Here is a 19,057-nt window from a genome sequence, read left to right as displayed (position 1 = left end):
TTTTTTTCGGCTGATTTTTGTTATGTTTTCTTACACTTTTTAGAATGTGCTCTTTAACTCTGGTTTCAAGGTGCCTAGAGGTTTGACCATTATAACTGTTTGAGCAACAGTGTTCAAACGTGTAAACCAGGCAACTTTTATGTTTGTTAGATATGAGACTCAAAATAGAACTTTATTTAAAAATAACTCTAGGTTTAGCAGCACGATATACTTTTTCCGTTAAATTCTTAATGTTTCTTTCAATCTGAGTGGATTTTTCACCTGCATAAGGCAAAACTAAAAGAACTGGATATTTCTCTGGACCATATATTTTATATAATCTAATCTGTTAATTACACTTTTAAAACCTCTATCAATCAAAGGATTAGGATATTCATTCTTTGTTAGCATTTCTTCTATAGCTTTAAGTTCAACCACAAAAACTTCTGGAGAACGTATTTTTTCAGCTGTGTGAAATAAGGTGTTAATTAAACCGATTTTTCTTCGCTTGCTACAAAAAGATTAGAGATTTAGATATTGACCCGCAACGAAGGTTTTCTGAATACCGACGTAATAAGTTTATTATTTTTCTTTTGATCTAAACATCTAAGAACGATATCTGATTAATTACCTCAGTTTTTTGGTGATTTTAACATAAAGTTCTGTTTTGAGTCCTACAAGTAAATACTTCACATCGAACAAACATAAAAGTTGCCTGGTTTACACGTTTGATTACTGTTACTCAAACAGTTATAATGGTCAAAACTCTAGGCACCTTGGAACTAGAATTAACGAGCATATTCTAAAAAGTGTAAGAGAACATATTTAAAATTTGTCAAAAAAATTAGTATATCAACTTTAAATGCAAAGAATGGATATTTTTTATCAGAACCTAGTTAAAATTGAAGCCATGTACATTCATTTGAATAGACCAAAGTTATGTAAGCAGAAAGATCTTGAATGTTCAATGTTCATTATCCTTGTTTAGTTAATTAGTGCTCTTATGTTATATTTGATTATGTTTATTTAAAAAATTTATTATTTTTATGTTTAGTTGGTTTCTGCCTTAGTAACTAAAATCTAATGCAATTATAAGGCTATATAAGTTTAAAATTTTCTTTATTTTGTTAAAATTGTTTCACACTAATGAAAGTTTGTTAAATTTTTTGGCGTTAAACAAAAAACCTTGTTTGATTTTAAAAAATATATTTTTTATTTTTTAAATTAAACTAGCTTGCATTAAATTAATAAAGTATATACTATTGTGTGGTCTATTTAAGTAGTTGGGAATTTTAATATAATTTTTTTTTTGATTTAGATATTGAAGAGTCGTTGTATACTGAGAATGATCCGAATTACAAAACAGCCAAAAAACTTAAGGAGCCTCACGTCAGGTCTCAGAAGGCCAAGAAATAAGTAAACTGTAAATCGTTTTTGTGTGTAATAAAAAAATAAAGTCAATGCTTACAGTATAAATAATTAAACAATAATATTTAGTGCTACTTTTAGATATTTAAAGCTTTTAAAACTTTAATTAATTTTAGAAAGTAATTTTTATATTAGCTTAGTATTCAAAAGTTTGCTTTGAGGGAATTAAAAAAAAAAATTATAATAGATTTTAATCCTCTAAACAATATATTTATATACTAAGGATTAAAATTTGTTTACAACTTTAAGTTCTGTCTTAGGCGCCAAAAGTATTTAAACTTATTAAAAAATATGTACTATAAGTGTTGTAAGTTTAAGAAAATACTAAAACAAAACAAAACTTAAGTCATACTTTTAAACATATTAAGTCGCTTTTCAAATGCTTCTTTTTGAGCTTTCGCTAATGTTTCTTTCTCAGAATTATCTGTAATCACATTTGATTTTTTACGGTCTGAAGCTATTGAAGAAGTTGAAATGAAAGACGAATTGTCGCTTGCTAATATTTTGTCGTAGTCATCCATCGAAGAAAAGGAAGAAGCAGTTGAAGTGTCGTCTATTCGAACTTCACTTTCATGAATGTCACTCACATCGTCGTCTGTGATGTCATAAACGTGGAGTTTGTTGTTCAGGGTGGTTGAGTTGACGACACTCATTGTTTGCGATACTGAGTAGACTTTTGTTTCTGATAAATCGCGTTTGCTCAGTGTTTTATCCTTTAAATCTGTTGCATTTGATCTCGAAGTATCACCTCCTACATCTGTTTAAGTTTACATCATTCATTTTAATTTAAACAAAGATAAAAACTATTGTTGATTTATGAACCAAGTTTACTTTGAGTTGAATTGTTTATACCTTCTGAACTTGTACTTGAAGTATCATCTAATACTCCTGTTAAAAATTTGCAAAACTGATTAAATATAAATATAAAACAATTATCTATACAAAGAATACCTTTATAGCTCGTTAGTTCGGTTGTAGGTTTTGTGATGTTTAAGTTCTTTCTGGAAAATGTTTTAAGTGACTGACTTGTTTTCATTAATCAATGCAAAAACTTTCAACTAACGTAACGTAGTATGTTTTGTTCTTATCTGCCACCATAGAGTTATCAGTCAGCCTTGTTTAAGTTCAAAGAATTAGACTTAAGAGTTTAATAGTTAAAACAAACCTAGCTATACGAAAATACCTTATTATGCAGATTCCTAAAGCGTAGAAAAGTAAGGTAAATACCATACCAGAAACAAAACCAATCAGTAGGTATGGATACAGCGGCTGAGAATTCTTCTTATGGAGGCCTAAGATTAAACACAATAATTGTATGAAAATGTTAATATGTAAACAAGTTTACAAAAAATATTTAAAATGTACTGAAAAAAAAGTAGTTGTAAAAATAAATACTTTAAGACAAGATAAAATCAAGTTTGTTAAAAGGTGATAGTACAACGACTGTTCAAAAATTTGATGTAAAGTTTTTAGAATACTCAAAGTGTATAAAACGAAATTCAACAAAATTTTTATTATTTCGTATTCAGCTTAAAGTTAATAAAAAAAACATCGCTATCTCAAAAACATACCGACAAGTTTTATGACGATGTATCCGTTCTTGTCATTGGTCACTTCCGCCATCTGTTCCGCTCCGGTAAACCTCACATACGACCCTCCTCCCCCCGAGTACCCGTCCATCGGGCCGCCTCCGCCCCCGCAGTACCCTCCACCTCCTCCGGCGCCTGAAAAGTATCCGGCCCCTGCTCCTCCAAACCCACCCTCCGAAATACTCCCGTCTTGCCGCTCGTATCTTAAAGAAAAACGAGTTTAAACAAACAAAAAAATACTAAAGTATTTTTTGATACCAGTGATCTAGTAGAACATACCTAAATATAAGCTGTTCATTTTGCTTAGGCAGTTTTACGATTTGTTGTTCTAATTTAAGGCAAGATTGTAAATCATTAATAATTTTATTCCATTTGTTTGTTAACTTACATGACTTTTAGAGAAGTCTTTTTAAAACAACTACTTTTTTTATTTATTTAACATACTAATTAAATCCAAAGTTTATGTCCAAACAACACAATAACAAAACACATGAAAAACTACCTTCCTCCTACTAGCGGTTGAAATTCATCTAATTGCATAGGAATTGCTCGCTTATTAAAGTTGGAAAACGGAAGATACCCAGACGCTGACCAGCTTTTGTCATTTCCATCTGGAAGCAGCGTCGTGTCCGCGTACCCGTAAAAAGCAGCGCCTCCCCCGGTCCCCTTCTGACCGTGGAGTCCTGGTTTTGGAATTTCGTTCAGCACAAAACCCCCGAACCCGTAACCGTTGCCTGTTTTAGACGCGTTCAGCCCCCGCTGAAAGATGTTGGCGTTTCCCTCGTCGAATTTCTGCCTCGTGCCTACTTTCGCTGTTCCCGCACCTCCTAAAGTTTTTTGTTTATAGTTTATAAAACTGTTCTACTGACTAAAAAAATTTAAAAGTTATAGTATCCAAAATATAACTTGAAAAAATAGTTTTTCACACCTGCTGCCAGCATCAACTCGGTTTGATCCGCGTCTCCGATTACGTCATCGCCAACAACTGGATCGCTCTCGACGACAAACGACCCGCCGGCACCGCCCACCGTCATTTTTGATCCTCGGGAAATCCCCAGCTGAGCAACCGCCAGCTTGAGGAGGCTGCCCTCCTGCAGCGAGAAAAGGGTGGAGACCACCGAGCCCTTGCCACCTGCACCCATGTAACCCCCGCCCGCCGCAATTATTTGGTACAAACCTGTGGTTGGTATATTTAATTTAGTGTTAGAAATAAAGCGAAGTATTTAATTAAAAGTTCGCAATGAATGAAAATGTACATAATAATGATAAGTAAAGTGTTTATACAAAAATAAGAATATAAATTTAAGCACTTTTTCTTTTTTTTTTGTATAGTCTTAATTAGCTTGTTCAAAACTTATAACTTGTTTTATCTTGTAAAATATAATAATTATTAGATAACACTAATTAATTCAAAATGCAGCATAGTCTACAAAAATATATTAATTTATAATTTAAGTTTTAATAAAATTCTAAAAACTTCTTTAAGTTTGATAACAAATCTGTAAATACTATAAATAAGTCATTTAACTAAACAATATACCATAGTCTTAACCCTTTATTAACTTGTACGTAGTTAAAAACAAACGTGCTTGCGATTTAAAAAAATCAAAACTCAAAATTTTTTAAATTACATAAGTAGTCTTAACTATACTTAACAAACTCATTTCTTGTACAATGAAACTACTTGTTTTAATCAAGTTAAAACAATGAATGAATTATTTTAGTAAAATTTCCTTAAATTATAAATTTTATATAAGTATTGAAATTAACCTGATACTGGAGCGCGCCAATGTTGTAAACCATCGTGCACCGTAACAAGATCTTCTAAACTTGTGTGTTTGTAAAAGTTGTCACATAACAACTGGTTTGGTCCGTACCTACCCGACCTTCCACAAGGTTCGAACTTCCATGACAGAGTTTTAAAGGGAAAGTGCTCATTAAATGGATGCCCTAGCAATTGAGTTTTAAGTAGATACTGACTGTTAATTTAAAATCTACAAATAGTGCTTATTTAAAACTAGCAGATGTATATACAAGTGTCTAATTCATAAAAAATAAATCATAACAAGTACAATGAAAATACTGCTAGACAATCTTTAACAGCTAAATGTTTTTTTACTGCTTTTAAACTTTATATAAGTATTTGAGATTTTGTTATACAAAATTAAATTACCTAGTTTAAAAAAGTAGTGTTTATTTGTACAAAATTGACTTTAAAAACTGTTTAAATGAAAGTAAATTTAAAAGTAATAACTTTATCAATGTAGTATTTTTAAAGTTACTTAACATTTCGGTGAAACATAACAGAGATTAGAATAAAAACCATAAAATTTACTAAATCATAACTCTTATAATTTTTTTTTCTATATTCAACATAAATTTTTGTCAAACACTTTAGTATATATTTACCAAGTCCTATAAAAGTAAATGTATAACCTAATTTATGAGGTTAGTAATAATAAGTATGAAATAATATGAAATTGACAGAATTACGTTTTTTGTTGATTATAAGAATAATTGCTAAACAGTTAATGTTTTATGCTCAAATTAAAATGATATACTCTATTAAATACATAGGTTGTAAGAGTTAGTAAAGTTTAGTAGATTTATAAATACGAACTTAAAACATTAACCGCATACGACCTAACTGTTTAAAAAAAGTAAGTTCTAATTTATAAAAAGTTTAGGTAAAGATCCTCTTCAAGTAAACTCTGTTTGTACTAAAAAAATGTAAAACTTGTTCTGAAATGTGATGTATGTTTTTGAAAATAACTCTACTAATACTTTAAGATTAAGAAAATAAATGCTTACATGTATGAAGTTCTATAGAGTTAACTCCTGGAATAACATTGCTAACTTTTTCATCTTCTTTTGTGTTTCCAGCAACCGAAACAATCTGAACTCTATAAGTTGATCCTTCAGATAGATCTTCCACAATATGAGTAGTTGTCTCTATGAGTGTATATAATAAAATAAATCATCAAACAGGATTCATTACTACTTTGATGTGTAGCTTTTTTATAGAGCAGTAAAAAATATATGTTATCTGCATCAAAAAATATATATTTCAGTTTAATTATTATATGAAATTAACATAAATTAATACTATGAAAACAAATTCAAAAACTATTAAGGCAGATATAAAAATTTACATCAGATTTGTATCACTTCGTATATTAAAGAAAAAAAGACGAAAAGAGTGTTGCAGTAAAAAACGCAATAAAAAAATATGCGATAGCAGAAAACCTTGTGAATAATCCAAGTTGTGGAAAGAAGTTTGCATTATCTAATTTCAGTGTAATGCGACAATGTTCAAATATATTGGAATTAATTAGAATTGAAGCCATTTTAATACATTTAAATAAACCAAATTTATGTAAAAAGAAAGAATTTGATTACACCTTAGCCTTATTTAGTTAAGACCATTTTGTGTTGATTTCTAAAGTTTTTGTTGAGTACATTTTGTTGATTACATTTTACAAATTAATCAATTAGTTAATTAATTTGTAAAACTTTTGTACATATACTTGTTGTGTTTTATCGTATTGTTTCAACTGTAATTTCCCTGAAGAGAATTAATGTGTAATGATATTAACATCTCATTTTCGTATTTTAAAGCGGATGTTGTAAACTGTTTTACGCAGATTTCGTGACGTGCTTCCAGTATTAAAAACAAACATTTTTATTATTTTAAGGAGTTAATTTCATTCCGACGAGTATATATCGGCGTTTTGTCTTTCAAATACGCGTTAAAGTTAGTTGTTTTACTTACGAAAAGACGTTTCATTAACTTGTTTCGAGAAAACGTCTACATCGCGGAGTTTATGTAAGTATTTTATATAACTTTACGATTGTTAATACTTTTTATAGATTTTATTTGTGTCGTGATTTAATAGTTTCTTTCTTCAGAACTAAGAATTATTATTGAAAATAAAGTAAATTGCATTTATTCAAAGTGTGTTTTATTCATAACTTAGGAATAAGTTTGTAACTATATTAAACTATCTCGAAAGTAAATCCAGTTGTTTAAAGTGGAAACCACGCAGTGTCTTTTAAGAACCTTGAATCTTCTGGTTACAAATCTTTAAGCAGTCAACAGAATAAATGCACACAAACAACAATGACGATATCAATCTTAATAATTCTCATCAAGCAGAGATGATGAATGATAATGCTGAATTTTATCCGTCAAACAGCATTCAACAACAATTTAGAAAATCAAGCGAAGTTAAGCAGCTAACAAATGAAGAAGAGTTAAGAGTTTTGCAAATGCAAATAAAAAAGTTAAATAATAGATTAAAGCAGTCTAGATCACCACATTACGAACGTGCGATGCTAGAAAAACGCGAACCTTTTTACGATGATTACGAAAATAGTAATCAAAATAATTTAAACATTTTTAGCGACACATTTAAGGCGCAAAGACTAAGTAAAAAGTTTAAAAGGTTAGACTTTGTAAGAAACCCTCGTGATATTATTAGTTTTTTCGAGGAGGAAATGTTAAATGAAAATATTTCTAGTAATACAGAAAAGTATAAATTTTTAACTGGTTTTTGGCCGAGAGAAGAGTTGTCAGACTATTATAAAATGACAGAACGAGGTGAAAGAAATTACAGTTCTTTAAGAAACTTTTTTATTAATAGGGACAATCAGTTAGCTGAAATTTTAGATAAAATTCCAATTTGGGATGATTGTACAAACTTTAATAAAATATTTGCTACAGCCGTGAGTTGGGCCAAATGTCCAGAGCAGGACAGAATTAAGTTTTTTCTTGCATACTTAATGCCCTTTTCGATCAAAGATAAGATTAGGGAACATTTTGATGAAAGCTTAGAACTTTTTAAAAGAAAAGGACAAGCCATATGGAATGCTTATAAAGAAAACGCATTAATACCTAAGCAAGTTAATTACAATAGACTACAGCAGTATGAGCAAAGTCAGCATAGGGCTAAAATAAATTACCATAAGCGAGTTCGTCCTAATTATCAAAAAAATTTTCATTTTAGAGATAATGGTATTAATCATAATTACAATTATCGTCAACATAACCAAGATAGAAATAGTTTTAAACCAAGAAAATCATACAATGGGAATATTAGTAATAATGTTAACATAGCACAGTGTTTGTCATGTCATCAAAACTTACCTACAAAAACATCTAATACAACCAAAGAGTTTCAAACAGTTAAAGAAAAAGCTCAGGTAATAAAAAAAACAATAGCGATTGGAGTAACTGGTCAAGTAGTATGGTTTAATGTTCGCAAAGGTTACGGTTTTATTCATCGTGATGATCAGAACAGCGATATTTTTGTTCATTATACAGCTATCATCAAAAACAACCCGAACAAATTCTTAAGGTCTCTTGCACAAGGAGAAAAAGTCCAGTTTGATATTGTTGTAGGTAAAAATAACATGTCAGAAGCAGCAAACGTGACAGGTCCTAATGGTAAAACAGTTCAAGGGTCTAAGTATGCTGTAGATAAGAATTCAAACTACAACCAAAAATTTCAACAAAATATATTTAACACAAACCATCATTCTAGTAACCTCGAACATCAGAAAAGAAAAGCTAGTAGAGCTTATAAGCAAGCTTTTGCTTTTACAGCAAAACAAGGTAAACTAAGGAAAGAAAAACATCGAAACCAACAGCAGAAAAATAGCAGTTACAATAAAAAATATGATAGCGAACCAAAAAATAAAGTGCCAAAATTGCAGCTTAAAAGTTATAAACAAGACTCAGGCTATTACAATTCTTCAAAAACAAAATCAGAAACTAGTGTATCAAGCAACATATTAGCTAAAGAAAAAAAACAATTTGGCACTACTTAATTCCTTTGACAAAAAAGAAATTAAAACACAGAACAAAAAAAGTCAGAATTATCAATAGCAGGTCTAAAACTTTTAACATTTATCATAAAGCATTTTGAAGAGAAAATATAAATATTTTCACAAAACTAACAAAATAGACTTTAATAAAGGTAAAAAATTGTAATTTTTTATTAACATGAACACCTATTTTAATATTTTTTAAACTCAGGTAATTTTTTTAAGAAGTTAAAATGAAAGAAACTATTAAGTGTATTTATTTTGTATTCTTTTCTGATACAATTTCTGAATTGTAAAGTTTATTGCTTTTTTACTTTTAATTATGTGTTATGAAGTTTTTTATATTATAAATTAAAGTTTAGCAATTGAACTAATTATTAAAAGCTATCAAATAGCATAGCTTTAAACGTTAAAATTGAAAATTTAAAAAGAAACAATGTAATGATATTAACATCTCATTTTCGTATTTTAAAGCGGATGTTGTAAAATGTTTTACGCAGATTTCGTGACGTGCTTCCAGTATTAAAAACAAACATTTTTATTATTTTAAGGAGTTAATTTCATTCCGACGAGTATATATCGGCGTTTTGTCTTTCAAATACGCGTTAAAGTTAGTTGTTTTACTTACGAAAAGACGTTTCATTAACTTGTTTCGAGAAAACGTCTACATCGCGGAGTTTATGTAAGTATTTTATATAACTTTACGATTGTTAATACTTTTTATAGATTTTATTTGTGTCGTGATTTAATAGTTTCTTTCTTCAGAACTAAGAATTATTATTGAAAATAAAGTAAATTGCATTTATTCAAAGTGTGTTTTATTCATAACTTAGGAAATAGTTTTGTAACTTATAATTGTAGCTACTTGTAACTAAAGTTGTCAGTTAGTAAGTTACTGGAGACCACGTAGTTAAGACAAAAAACATAAAAACCAATAAAATAACCCATTTGGTTAAAAATGAAATATATTGGAAAGAAAAATTTGAGTGTTCATCTATTCATTAAAAGTTATAAAAATTTACATACTTAACGTAAAAAGCTATCTATTTTGTATAGCTTAATAAAATCCAGATTATTTTATATTAGACCAAGTCTAGATATTGTCTTTTGAAAATATGCGAGAAGTTTTTAATAATTTATGTTTAGACAGTTGTTGTACACTCTTAACCTTGTATTTAAGTTATGATTCGAAAATAATTCGATAATAACTATTTAAACGGTTAAAATTTAGACAAAGTCTGGGAAAAAAACTAAGAAAAAGGATAAAAAGTAAATTAACAAAAATACAAGTGCTTTCTTATAAAAAATGTTTACAACATTTTACAATAAGATTAAAATTGTTAACTTTTTAAATTTTTTTAACGAATTTTTACAATTTTCTTTATAAATAAAACTTAGGTACGTTTTTGAAAATATCTATAATCTAGATCTTTATATACCTATAAATAGTTCACTTGTAAAATAATTCTTTTAACCTTTTTGTACGTTTATTGTTTTATCTTCATCAGCCGTGTGAACTCTTTTTAAGGTAATTCTATAAAAGTCAAACTTTTCGTTTATAGTTAAAGCCTCCCACCTTAACATAACTTTGGTAAGGGTAACCTGAGATGCGACTAAACTTCTTGGGTTATCAGGTTCTGTTAAAAAAGATTTATTAACTTACAAAGCTTGTTTAAATAAGTTAAATTAAAAGCTATTTGTTCTTTTTATAAGTTGGAACTTTCATTAAAATTAAGGAAAGCATTGTTGTATATGGCAAATTTTAAAAACTAATATTAGATAAGAATCGTAAAGTTTACACTTTTTATTTGTAAAAGTAGCAATTATTTTTTTTGTCTTCCAAAGATCAAATTTGTAATTTAATTTAGAAAGTAGTATATTAATACCCTTTTTAATAAATAAAAGTTATTTAAATTTATAAAGTTATTGAGTGTTAATGTTTGCTAATAATAGATCTGAACGAAACAAGTTAGTTAAAGTATAAAAACAATAAGTTAAAAAGTACTAGCACAAAAAACGACGTTAGCTTTAATTAAACTGAGTAATAAAAAATTATTATTATAAATATTACTTATAAATGGAAAAAAAATTTGCTTAACTTTTGAGAGAACTAGATTTTGCAAATGAATACTTTTTCATTTAGTAGTTTTTATATGTCTGAGTTTAGCAGTTTAGTCAAACTATTAAAAATTTAGAAGTTTATATAAGTTTATTTATCTATTTTGTGTTGCACAATTAAAGACTTAAATTTAGTTACTGGGTATTATTTTTTTTCTATTTCTAAATAGCATTGTAATGCGTTGGTAATGCATTCCTGATATTAAGTTTTGAATATCAAAATGAAGCTTTACACCAATCATAATCAGCACAGTGCTAATTGGCAAATCACTTATTATTATGCACAAATCTTGATTGATGATGCAATAATAACACATTTTTTATTACTAGCTTACAGCTAATTCTGTGTTGGTGGGTCACAGTTTTATATTTGGATTCGAGTGTTGGTATCAGTCCATTTACAGCTTATTCGATTTGGATTTGTTACTTGTTTGGACACAAACTCTATATTTGGTTTTGAACAATTGAATTTCAACTCAGCAGTTAGTTCAGTATAAAATAACATTTTTAACTGCCTATTTGTACAAGTTTATTAGGGGCTTATACTATTACATTGCTAGGCTCTTTATACTTGACTTATTTGATAGTTTATACAATCTTGTTAGCACTAATACTTATTTAAACTATTTTTTTATAATTGACTAAAATGCCAATTTTGTAAATTTGCATTTTTTACTAAATTTAAAGCTTAATAAATTCATTATCTTCCATTGACTCTATTTATTAAATTAAATTATCTAAGTCTCAATTATACCTAACAAGGACCCTAACTATAAACCCCTTCTAGTCTAGATGTAGCAAAGCTACCCTCTAGAAAACCTTCCCCACGATTTAGGATGGCCACTAACGTGTCCACCACCCCGGGGCACTCCCTTCATAAATCACAGCAAAAAATGTTCTGTTTGAAAAACCACATTATTAATACAAGTACTCTTATGCAGAGAATTTTTGTTATTAAAAGCGTTATTGTGATCAAGTTTGTTATATGATTAATTGTTGCTTTAAAACTCATAAACAGTTTCAAAACTTTAATGTGATACTTTAACATTTGGTTTGTCTTGTGACAACGCTACCAACGGAATTCTGTTTTGGTCATTATTTAAATATACTTTTTAAACTAAAAAACTGTTATATTCAAAATATAAACAAGACACGTCAGCAAATAATTCATTTAGTTTTAAACAATTCTAAACACTAACGTGTATAGACAACCACCGGATTAGAAAACGGACTGGACGTTTCATAACGATCACTTTCCTTTTCAGAACACGTAGAACCTGCGACTGTCCTGACGCGAAACTCGTATCCCGTTCCCGACAACAAATTGCCAAATCTCAGCTCGTATTTCTGCTGACCCAGACTGGTCAGACAGTCGGTAGTGGATGTTGTGTACCTATAGATAAACAGTTGTGTTCTATATTGTTATGCATTAAGTTGTGCATCTGGATACTGTTTTGATACTGGTAGTTATATAAACTAACTACTTTAATTTGTTTTAAAACAGTAAAAATAATCTATATTGTTTCTTATAATTTGTTTCATATAAACTAAATATTTGTACAAGTTACGATAAAAAGGATGGTTAATAGTTAGACTTGAATTCTTAATTATATAGTTAAGTTTTTAATACTACTGTAGTAAATGTATTGTAGGTTTTGAATACATAAAATTAAATTTTAAGGACTATAGGCCTTTGTAAAATTTTAAAATTTCAATGCTGTAGAAAAAATGAAAACAGTTGTTTCGAAATTACGAAATTAACAAAATTTAAAGAAATTAAATCTTAGCACTTAATTATAACTTTTTGACTTAACTTAACTTAACACTTTTTGAAATTAACAAATTAGCATACAGTTTAATTTAACGTTATTGCTAGTAAAAGCGTTATTTGAAAGTAGTTAGTTTTAAACGTAAAAGTTAAGCATTTTCTTTAAAACTAAGAACTATCAAATTTTTTACTTTTTATTTTAATTGCTGCTGTAAATAACTACTATATCAATTTCTTATAAATAACAAGATTTGTATAATAAAACTTATCTTTTACAACTTTCACCTAAACAATTTATTATTATGTATTTTTCAACTTGTCCACAGTGTGAACAAAGAGTATAAAAGCTTTGCTTTGAACGAAAGTTCAAAAATTTTAGGTTTATTTTAATTTAATTTAGTAAAAAGCGACTTAGTTGTCTTGAAGTTACTTTTTATAATTGTTGAAGATATTTTGAATACATATATATATTTTCTAAATATAAGCTTAAAAATTAATAGGTGATAACAATAAGACAACAAATGAATTAAAGTAAGTTGAAATTTCATTTAGTTTACACTGTCTGATAGTTTGTTTTAACAGAAAATCTGTTTTTAACATTAAATCTTTTTTTTTGTGCTGTAAACCTAAACACTAAACAAAACTTTTACAAGTTTTTTTTTGTTATAAGTTTTTCTTTTAACAACTTTTATTTCTAGTATTGTGCAATAAATTATTATTATCTTTAACAATTTGAAATAAAGAAACAACATTTTTTCGATTGTTTTTAATAAATTTTAAAGTTTACCAGTACTTTATATAACTTTTTTTATAGAAAAGCTAACCTTTTTTCTTTTTCATAGCGCTCCACATAGTACTTTAATTTTTGTGGTGCAATTGTGAAGGGTCTGTTCCAACTCAAAAAAACTGCACCTTGCGTTGCAAACACTTCTATCCCAGTTGGTACTAGAGGAACTGTAAAAAAACTAATACAATTGTATTTTGTAATTGTATTTTAAAAATAAAAGAAGTTAAATTTTAAGAAAAACCTTAATGTGTTAATATAAGCCTTTGAAAAAGTACCGGTTGCCTTGTTATATGCAGTCTGAAAGTACTTAAATTTTATTTATACAAAGATAAACTTTAGACTTATGTAAAATGAAAATTGAGTTATAGAGGTTGTGTTAAGTTTGCATAACTACTTCATAGATAAAGTAACTAAACAAACTTAAACTTACCCGTTCTGCTAATAATATTACTTGGATCTTCAGTAATTTCAACATAGTTCTTTCCACTTGTTAAATAGACTTCAATTCTGTACAAAAACCCAGAAAGGAGACCTTCTAGTAAAACCTAGATTTCAAAATTACTTTAGATTATGTTTACTCCTATTCACACTTGTAAAATATACAAAACTTTTACCATAAATAATGTTTTAATTTGTTAAAGCTTTTGCCATACAAAAAAAAACAATTCTGAGTTTTCAAAAAAGTGTATTGACTTATTTACCTAAATTTAAGCTATTGAAACTTGAAAATACTTAATTAAAAGCAATTTTAAGTAGTAATCACACACTCTGAGTGAAAAAAACAATTTTTGTCGTGCATAGAATCTGTTTAGTTAAGAATAAAAAAATTTCTTTCATTTAGATACAACTTATTATATATTTGTATTTAATCGTTTATAGAACAAAAACGAATAAAATAACTTTTAACTATTCAAAACAGACGAATGCGAAAAACACACTGTATGTGAAAAGTTTAGTGATTTTAATAAATAAATTACTAGTATAAGACAAGTCATCTAAATGTATCCCTGGTGTATGACTCAATTACAAAAGACTTTGTTTAGACCAGGGTTTCCCAAACTTTTTGTCAAAAAGCCCCCGTTATGCTATGTTAAGCTATGTCCCCCTCAAACAAGATTTCTCAAAAAACCACCTAAGACCTTTATTTTTTTGCTCTTCATCATTAAATCCAGAATATATAGTATAATTTTTAAACTATGGCCTTGTGGCTCCCCCTTTTACGGCTTGTGGCCCCCTAGATTTCCCCCTTTTTTCCATAAAATCTAATATAATTTTTAAAACTACGACTAAAACGCCTAAGATCCTTTTTTTCACTTCATTATTAACTCCAGAATATCTAGTAAGTTTTTATGAAATCATGGTCCCTTTGCTGCTAATGGCCCCCTAAATTTCTATAATGGCCCCAAAAAGGCCATTTGGCCCAGTTTCGGAAACTCTGGTTTAGAACATACTCTTTAGGGCTTATTTTTTTATTTGCTCAATAAACAAAAATGTATAGAATAATTTAAATCTAATTAAAAACAGAACTTTAATGAAAAAATAAATTGTTTTTTTCTATTGACACTGCCAAAAATGCTACTTAGTTTTTATTTACAACTCAGTTTAATAACACTTAAAGTAAGCTATTACACAACAAAAGTAGTTTACTTAATTTGTATAGAACATATATATCTAAACTTTTTTATTGGCAACCTACGAAAGTTTTAAATAGTTAGTTGGGTCGCTAAAAATTCATATACTTTAATTTATCGGGACTTTACAATAAAGAACAAAACCACAAAAATGCAGGTTTATCTCCTTTACTTTTAGATTTCTTAACCCTTATTTGTAGATTAATTAAAAGACATTCAAACCAAGACAAATAAAATTGGTTAAGCTAAAACAAAAGCTGAATCTAATGTTGATTAATTCACTTTTAATTAAAAGTATTTCTACTAATCTGAACTATTTATTTATCTAAGTAAATTTTTGTTCTTATATGCAATAATTATCTTTTTATTTACTTTGATATTTATTGTACAGCTAAACATTTGAAAACATTTATGTTTTCTTTAATAATTTTTTTGTGAATTTAATGTTTTAAAAATAGTTAATTTTTCAGATGTTATTTATAAAATTTTGTCTAAATAACGTTCTCTCAAAGACTATAGAAGCAAAGTAATTAATTAGTTCAGAATTTCCCTAAGGCAGTTACTGTGTTGAACTAACTTATTTATTGTTTAACTAACTATATTAGTACTAATGATGACAGTTAACTTTCTTTTTTTGAATTTAAGACCATCTATGCTGATAAATGTTTTTTTATTTTGTTTGTTGTCATAAAGCTTATAAGTTAGAGCTTATTTTCTAAATATTGTTGACTAACTATTTCCATTTTTGAAGATTTCAAATGTTTCGGTTCAGTTATAATTGGGTCTTCATTTTTATCCTGTTGCTCTAAACTCCAATATTTTAAATAAAAGTTATTTATATCCCCCTCAACCGGCGGCATAAATGATATTTTTATATGTGTTGTTCCTTTTTCAACCACATTCATGTTCATCGCTTTTCCTGGTTCTGTAGTTTAAATTAAACAAAGTTTTTCTGAAAAATAGCTTTATGATTAAATTTTTATTAGTATATAAATCACTAACTAAAATAAAAACGAAAGGTAAATTTTAATAAATAAAACAATTACTTGTTCTAAAAAAGTCAAATTTTTTTTCAGTATTTTTTTCAAATCGACTGATATTTCTTGTTCCTTGCACTTCAACTCTGTACAAAGTCCCGCTTTCTAAATTTTCACCAGAATAAGCTACTGTTACTCCTCTTGCGGTAGAAACAGCAGCTTCAGTGACCAAGGTCTTAGTATTTATCCATTTGACCCAATAACTGTCCACCCCTTCAACTTGCTTGTTGGGTTGCCAAGAAATTTCAATCGAAAAAGGCTTGCTTTTTACCTTTTCTATTTTTGAAGGTCCCGGCAGTCCTGTTGATATTAATGCAAAACTTAATGTTTTTTATAAAATATATAAATATAATTTCAACTTAATCGTTTATTAATAAAGACTCTAGCAAAACAATTTCGCTGGAATATTAAAAAACTACACAATACTTTTTCATTGTTGAACTGACAAGTTAAAACAGAGAAACATTTGTAAGTTTAATTAAGATAAAACTGTTTCCACATAAAGTGTTTAAATTTTTCAGTTTAGTTTGGCAACTTACTAATGTTGTAGTGGGCAACAACCGCGTCACTGACTGTCATGTCTTCCCCGTCACTGATGGTGGTAACTTCAAAAACGTAGCTAGCGCCCGGGATCAGCCCTTTTATTTCCTTCGATATGAAGGGTATTCTGTTGTTCGTCAGCCCGGTAAACTTGTACGATACTTCGATTGAGCTGTGCGGATATTCGAGTTTTTCATCTTCGGTTAGATCTGTTTTGGGAAATAACTTTTTTATTACTGATGAATACTATTTAAAATTTTTGGTACCTGTATGACTAGACATGGAAAAAAGTTAAACGAAGAAAAGTAAACTGTTTGCAAAAACATGACTTTACCAGTTGTATCACTTACTTATAAAACATTATAAACAGCTCTTGCTAATAAACACTTTTAACTTATAACAAGTTATTTCTAACCTTTTATATTGTACTTAAGGACTGAACGGTCATATTTTCTATTTAGGTCTCCCTGAAATTTACCTTTCCATGACACAGTTACATCAGTAAAATTCTGTTGTTCAGTTTGGTCTACTTTGAGGTCAGTAACTACGGGTGGCACTAAAATAATTTTACTTCTATTAGATAATAGTATTAAATTGTCTGTGAAAACTTAAACTTTCAAATATTTAAATTAAATTCTTCAGTAAAGTTTTTATACTTTTTATTTTTGTTATTTTCTATCAAAATCACCATAACTAACTCTTAAAATACTAACTTTATAACAATTTTGTCTAAATAAACTTTAAGCTTTTTTTTTTAAACTTAATCATATTAATACTTCTAACATGTTCGTGCATTTATTGTAGACTTAGACTTTGATCGTTGAACTTGCAAATATTGTGCATAAATTTCAAAAGTGTAAAGAAATCCTGGGTGTAGACCACGAATTAGTACATTGTTAAAGTCATCGGACTTTAACCTTTGTATTTCCTTCCTTAAAAATGCAAAGTTAAAAAAAACGAATATTTATTCATGTTAGCAATAGTTAATTTAGTTTACTATTTTGTTTACATTGAATTAAACACTTATATATACAACAAGTAATTGACATAAACCTAGTATACTATAACCTAGCAATTTTTTTTTTGAATAACTACATTGAAGTAAAGCTTAGTATAAATCTTGTACTTAATACCTGTATCAAAATAATAAACTTATCTAAATTAAAAACTTTTACATATCTCTTATACTTATAATAAACTACTTGAACCATTATAAATTAACTAACCAGTTTCTTTCGTAAGATAATTTTCGGTAGCGGATAATAAAATGAGTATACCGTTTATCTGTCAGGTAGTCTTTAGGAGGATTGTAAGTGAGACTTAGACTTGTATAAAACGAAGTTATTTTTCGTAAACTCTTTGGAGAAGGCAGTCCTAAAAAAGTTAATTTTGTATCTAAACATTCAAAATGCATAACAAGTTACTTTAAATTTAAGGTTATAATAATGGTTTATCGTTGTTTAACCAGTTAAATATCCACTATAAATTTAAACTGGTTTTTGTGTATTTGATAAATTTGTTAAACAATTATGTACTAAACTTGTTAAAAAAAAATAATCGTAATTTATTATGCTAGTTTGTAAAACTACTTTTTTATTATAGTACTACTGGTTTGAATATAGTTACTTGTTTATTTCAAATATTTTTACATTTAAACATTTTAGTTCAACCACTTTAAAGTTACGTTTCTTATTCTATTTGATTGCTAAACTCTAGAAAAAAACCAAAAAAAACATACTTATAAATAAAACTAATAAACATAAAAACTAAAATTTAATCAATCTTAAAACTTAAAAGAAACATTTTTAAGCTTTTTTACTTCAATTGTTTAAACAGTTACTTTAATTAAAAAACCTTTTTCAACAACAACTGTTTTTCCAATAGACAATATGCTAAAAATATAAATAAAATTTCTACATAATGAACTTTTCATCATCAAATTTTAGTAAAACATTACAACAAACTTGCCTTGAACTTACGAAAACGCTGTAGGGCATTTAAGTTAAAATGATTTTGCTTTTTAAATAGTTGTTGTTATCAAAAAACTGTCGATTCCAATGTTGTAGTGTTACTTTCTGTTAAACACAAATTAAGTTCAAAATTTTTTAGGCTTTTTAAAAACTTTTAATTTATCTTAGATAATATTAAACATGTTTCAAAAAGTTAGAATATTTTATTTAACTATATGCTAATTTCTAAATAGAAAAGTTTAAATTAAGCAACTGAGAAATTTTTAATCTAAAACAAATTCCAATACATCCAAAATTGTACAAGTTATTATTTTATAAAAGTTTTATACTAAAAAAACTACGAAGCTTATTAAGGATCTTTATTATCTGTATAAAACTAAAGAT

At 27.8% G+C, this 19,057-nt stretch overlaps 2 protein-coding genes across 3 annotated transcripts; both read right to left on the bottom strand.

Moving 5' to 3' along the window:
* Positions 1 to 1,640: 1,640 nt before the first annotated feature.
* LOC145838555 (uncharacterized) lies at positions 1,641 to 3,100 on the bottom strand. 2 transcript variants are annotated; one of them, XM_082946170.1, is made up of 6 exons: positions 2,979 to 3,100; positions 2,591 to 2,699; positions 2,471 to 2,521; positions 2,359 to 2,408; positions 2,230 to 2,295; positions 1,641 to 2,164 (listed from the first exon to the last, which is right to left on the bottom strand). In XM_082946170.1, exons 1-6 carry the CDS (start codon positions 3,085 to 3,087, stop codon positions 1,749 to 1,751), a joined length of 801 nt encoding a protein of 266 aa, XP_082802296.1. In that variant the 5' UTR covers positions 3,088 to 3,100; the 3' UTR covers positions 1,641 to 1,748. The 2 variants fall into 2 exon arrangements, with proteins under 2 accessions (XP_082802296.1, XP_082802298.1); XM_082946172.1 differs by having other exon boundaries at positions 2,239 to 2,295.
* A 394-nt stretch (positions 3,101 to 3,494) lies between these two features.
* Positions 3,495 to 18,636, bottom strand: LOC145838925 (tenascin-N-like). Its single transcript, XM_082946544.1, has 15 exons — positions 18,558 to 18,636; positions 17,930 to 18,077; positions 17,487 to 17,635; positions 17,119 to 17,259; positions 16,703 to 16,912; positions 16,173 to 16,463; positions 15,861 to 16,051; positions 13,926 to 14,040; positions 13,533 to 13,662; positions 12,140 to 12,333; positions 10,298 to 10,459; positions 5,808 to 5,948; positions 4,767 to 4,946; positions 3,925 to 4,173; positions 3,495 to 3,823 (listed from the first exon to the last, which is right to left on the bottom strand). Exons 1-15 carry the CDS (start codon positions 18,634 to 18,636, stop codon positions 3,495 to 3,497), a joined length of 2,709 nt encoding a protein of 902 aa, XP_082802670.1.
* Positions 18,637 to 19,057: the final 421 nt, after the last annotated feature.

Source organism: Thalia democratica, chromosome 6, assembly GCF_965202585.1.
Source record: "Thalia democratica chromosome 6, ktThaDemo2.hap1.1, whole genome shotgun sequence".
NCBI lineage: Eukaryota > Metazoa > Chordata > Thaliacea > Salpida > Salpidae > Thalia > Thalia democratica.
This window is presented reverse-complemented; position numbering and strand designations above follow the sequence as displayed.

Bases quoted from the DNA above. Each gene is read 5' to 3' on its own strand.
- LOC145838555 (XM_082946170.1), bottom strand. From the start codon at position 3,087: ATGGACGGGTACTCGGGGGGAGGAGGGTCGTATGTGAGGTTTACCGGA. The intron at 2,522-2,590 runs GTATTTTCGTAT...AACTTAAACAAG, and splicing joins TTAGGAATCTGCATAATAAG to GCTGACTGATAACTCTATGG. The intron at 2,296-2,358 runs GTATTCTTTGTA...AATTTTTAACAG, and splicing joins CGAACTAACGAGCTATAAAG to GAGTATTAGATGATACTTCA.
- LOC145838925 (XM_082946544.1), bottom strand. From the start codon at position 18,636: ATGAAAAGTTCATTATGTAGAAATTTTATTTATATTTTTAGCATATTG. The intron at 17,636-17,929 runs GTTAGTTAATTT...TGCATTTTTAAG, and splicing joins TTATCTTACGAAAGAAACTG to GAAGGAAATACAAAGGTTAA. The intron at 4,947-5,807 runs GTAAGCATTTAT...CTCAATTGCTAG, and splicing joins CTCTATAGAACTTCATACAT to GGCATCCATTTAATGAGCAC.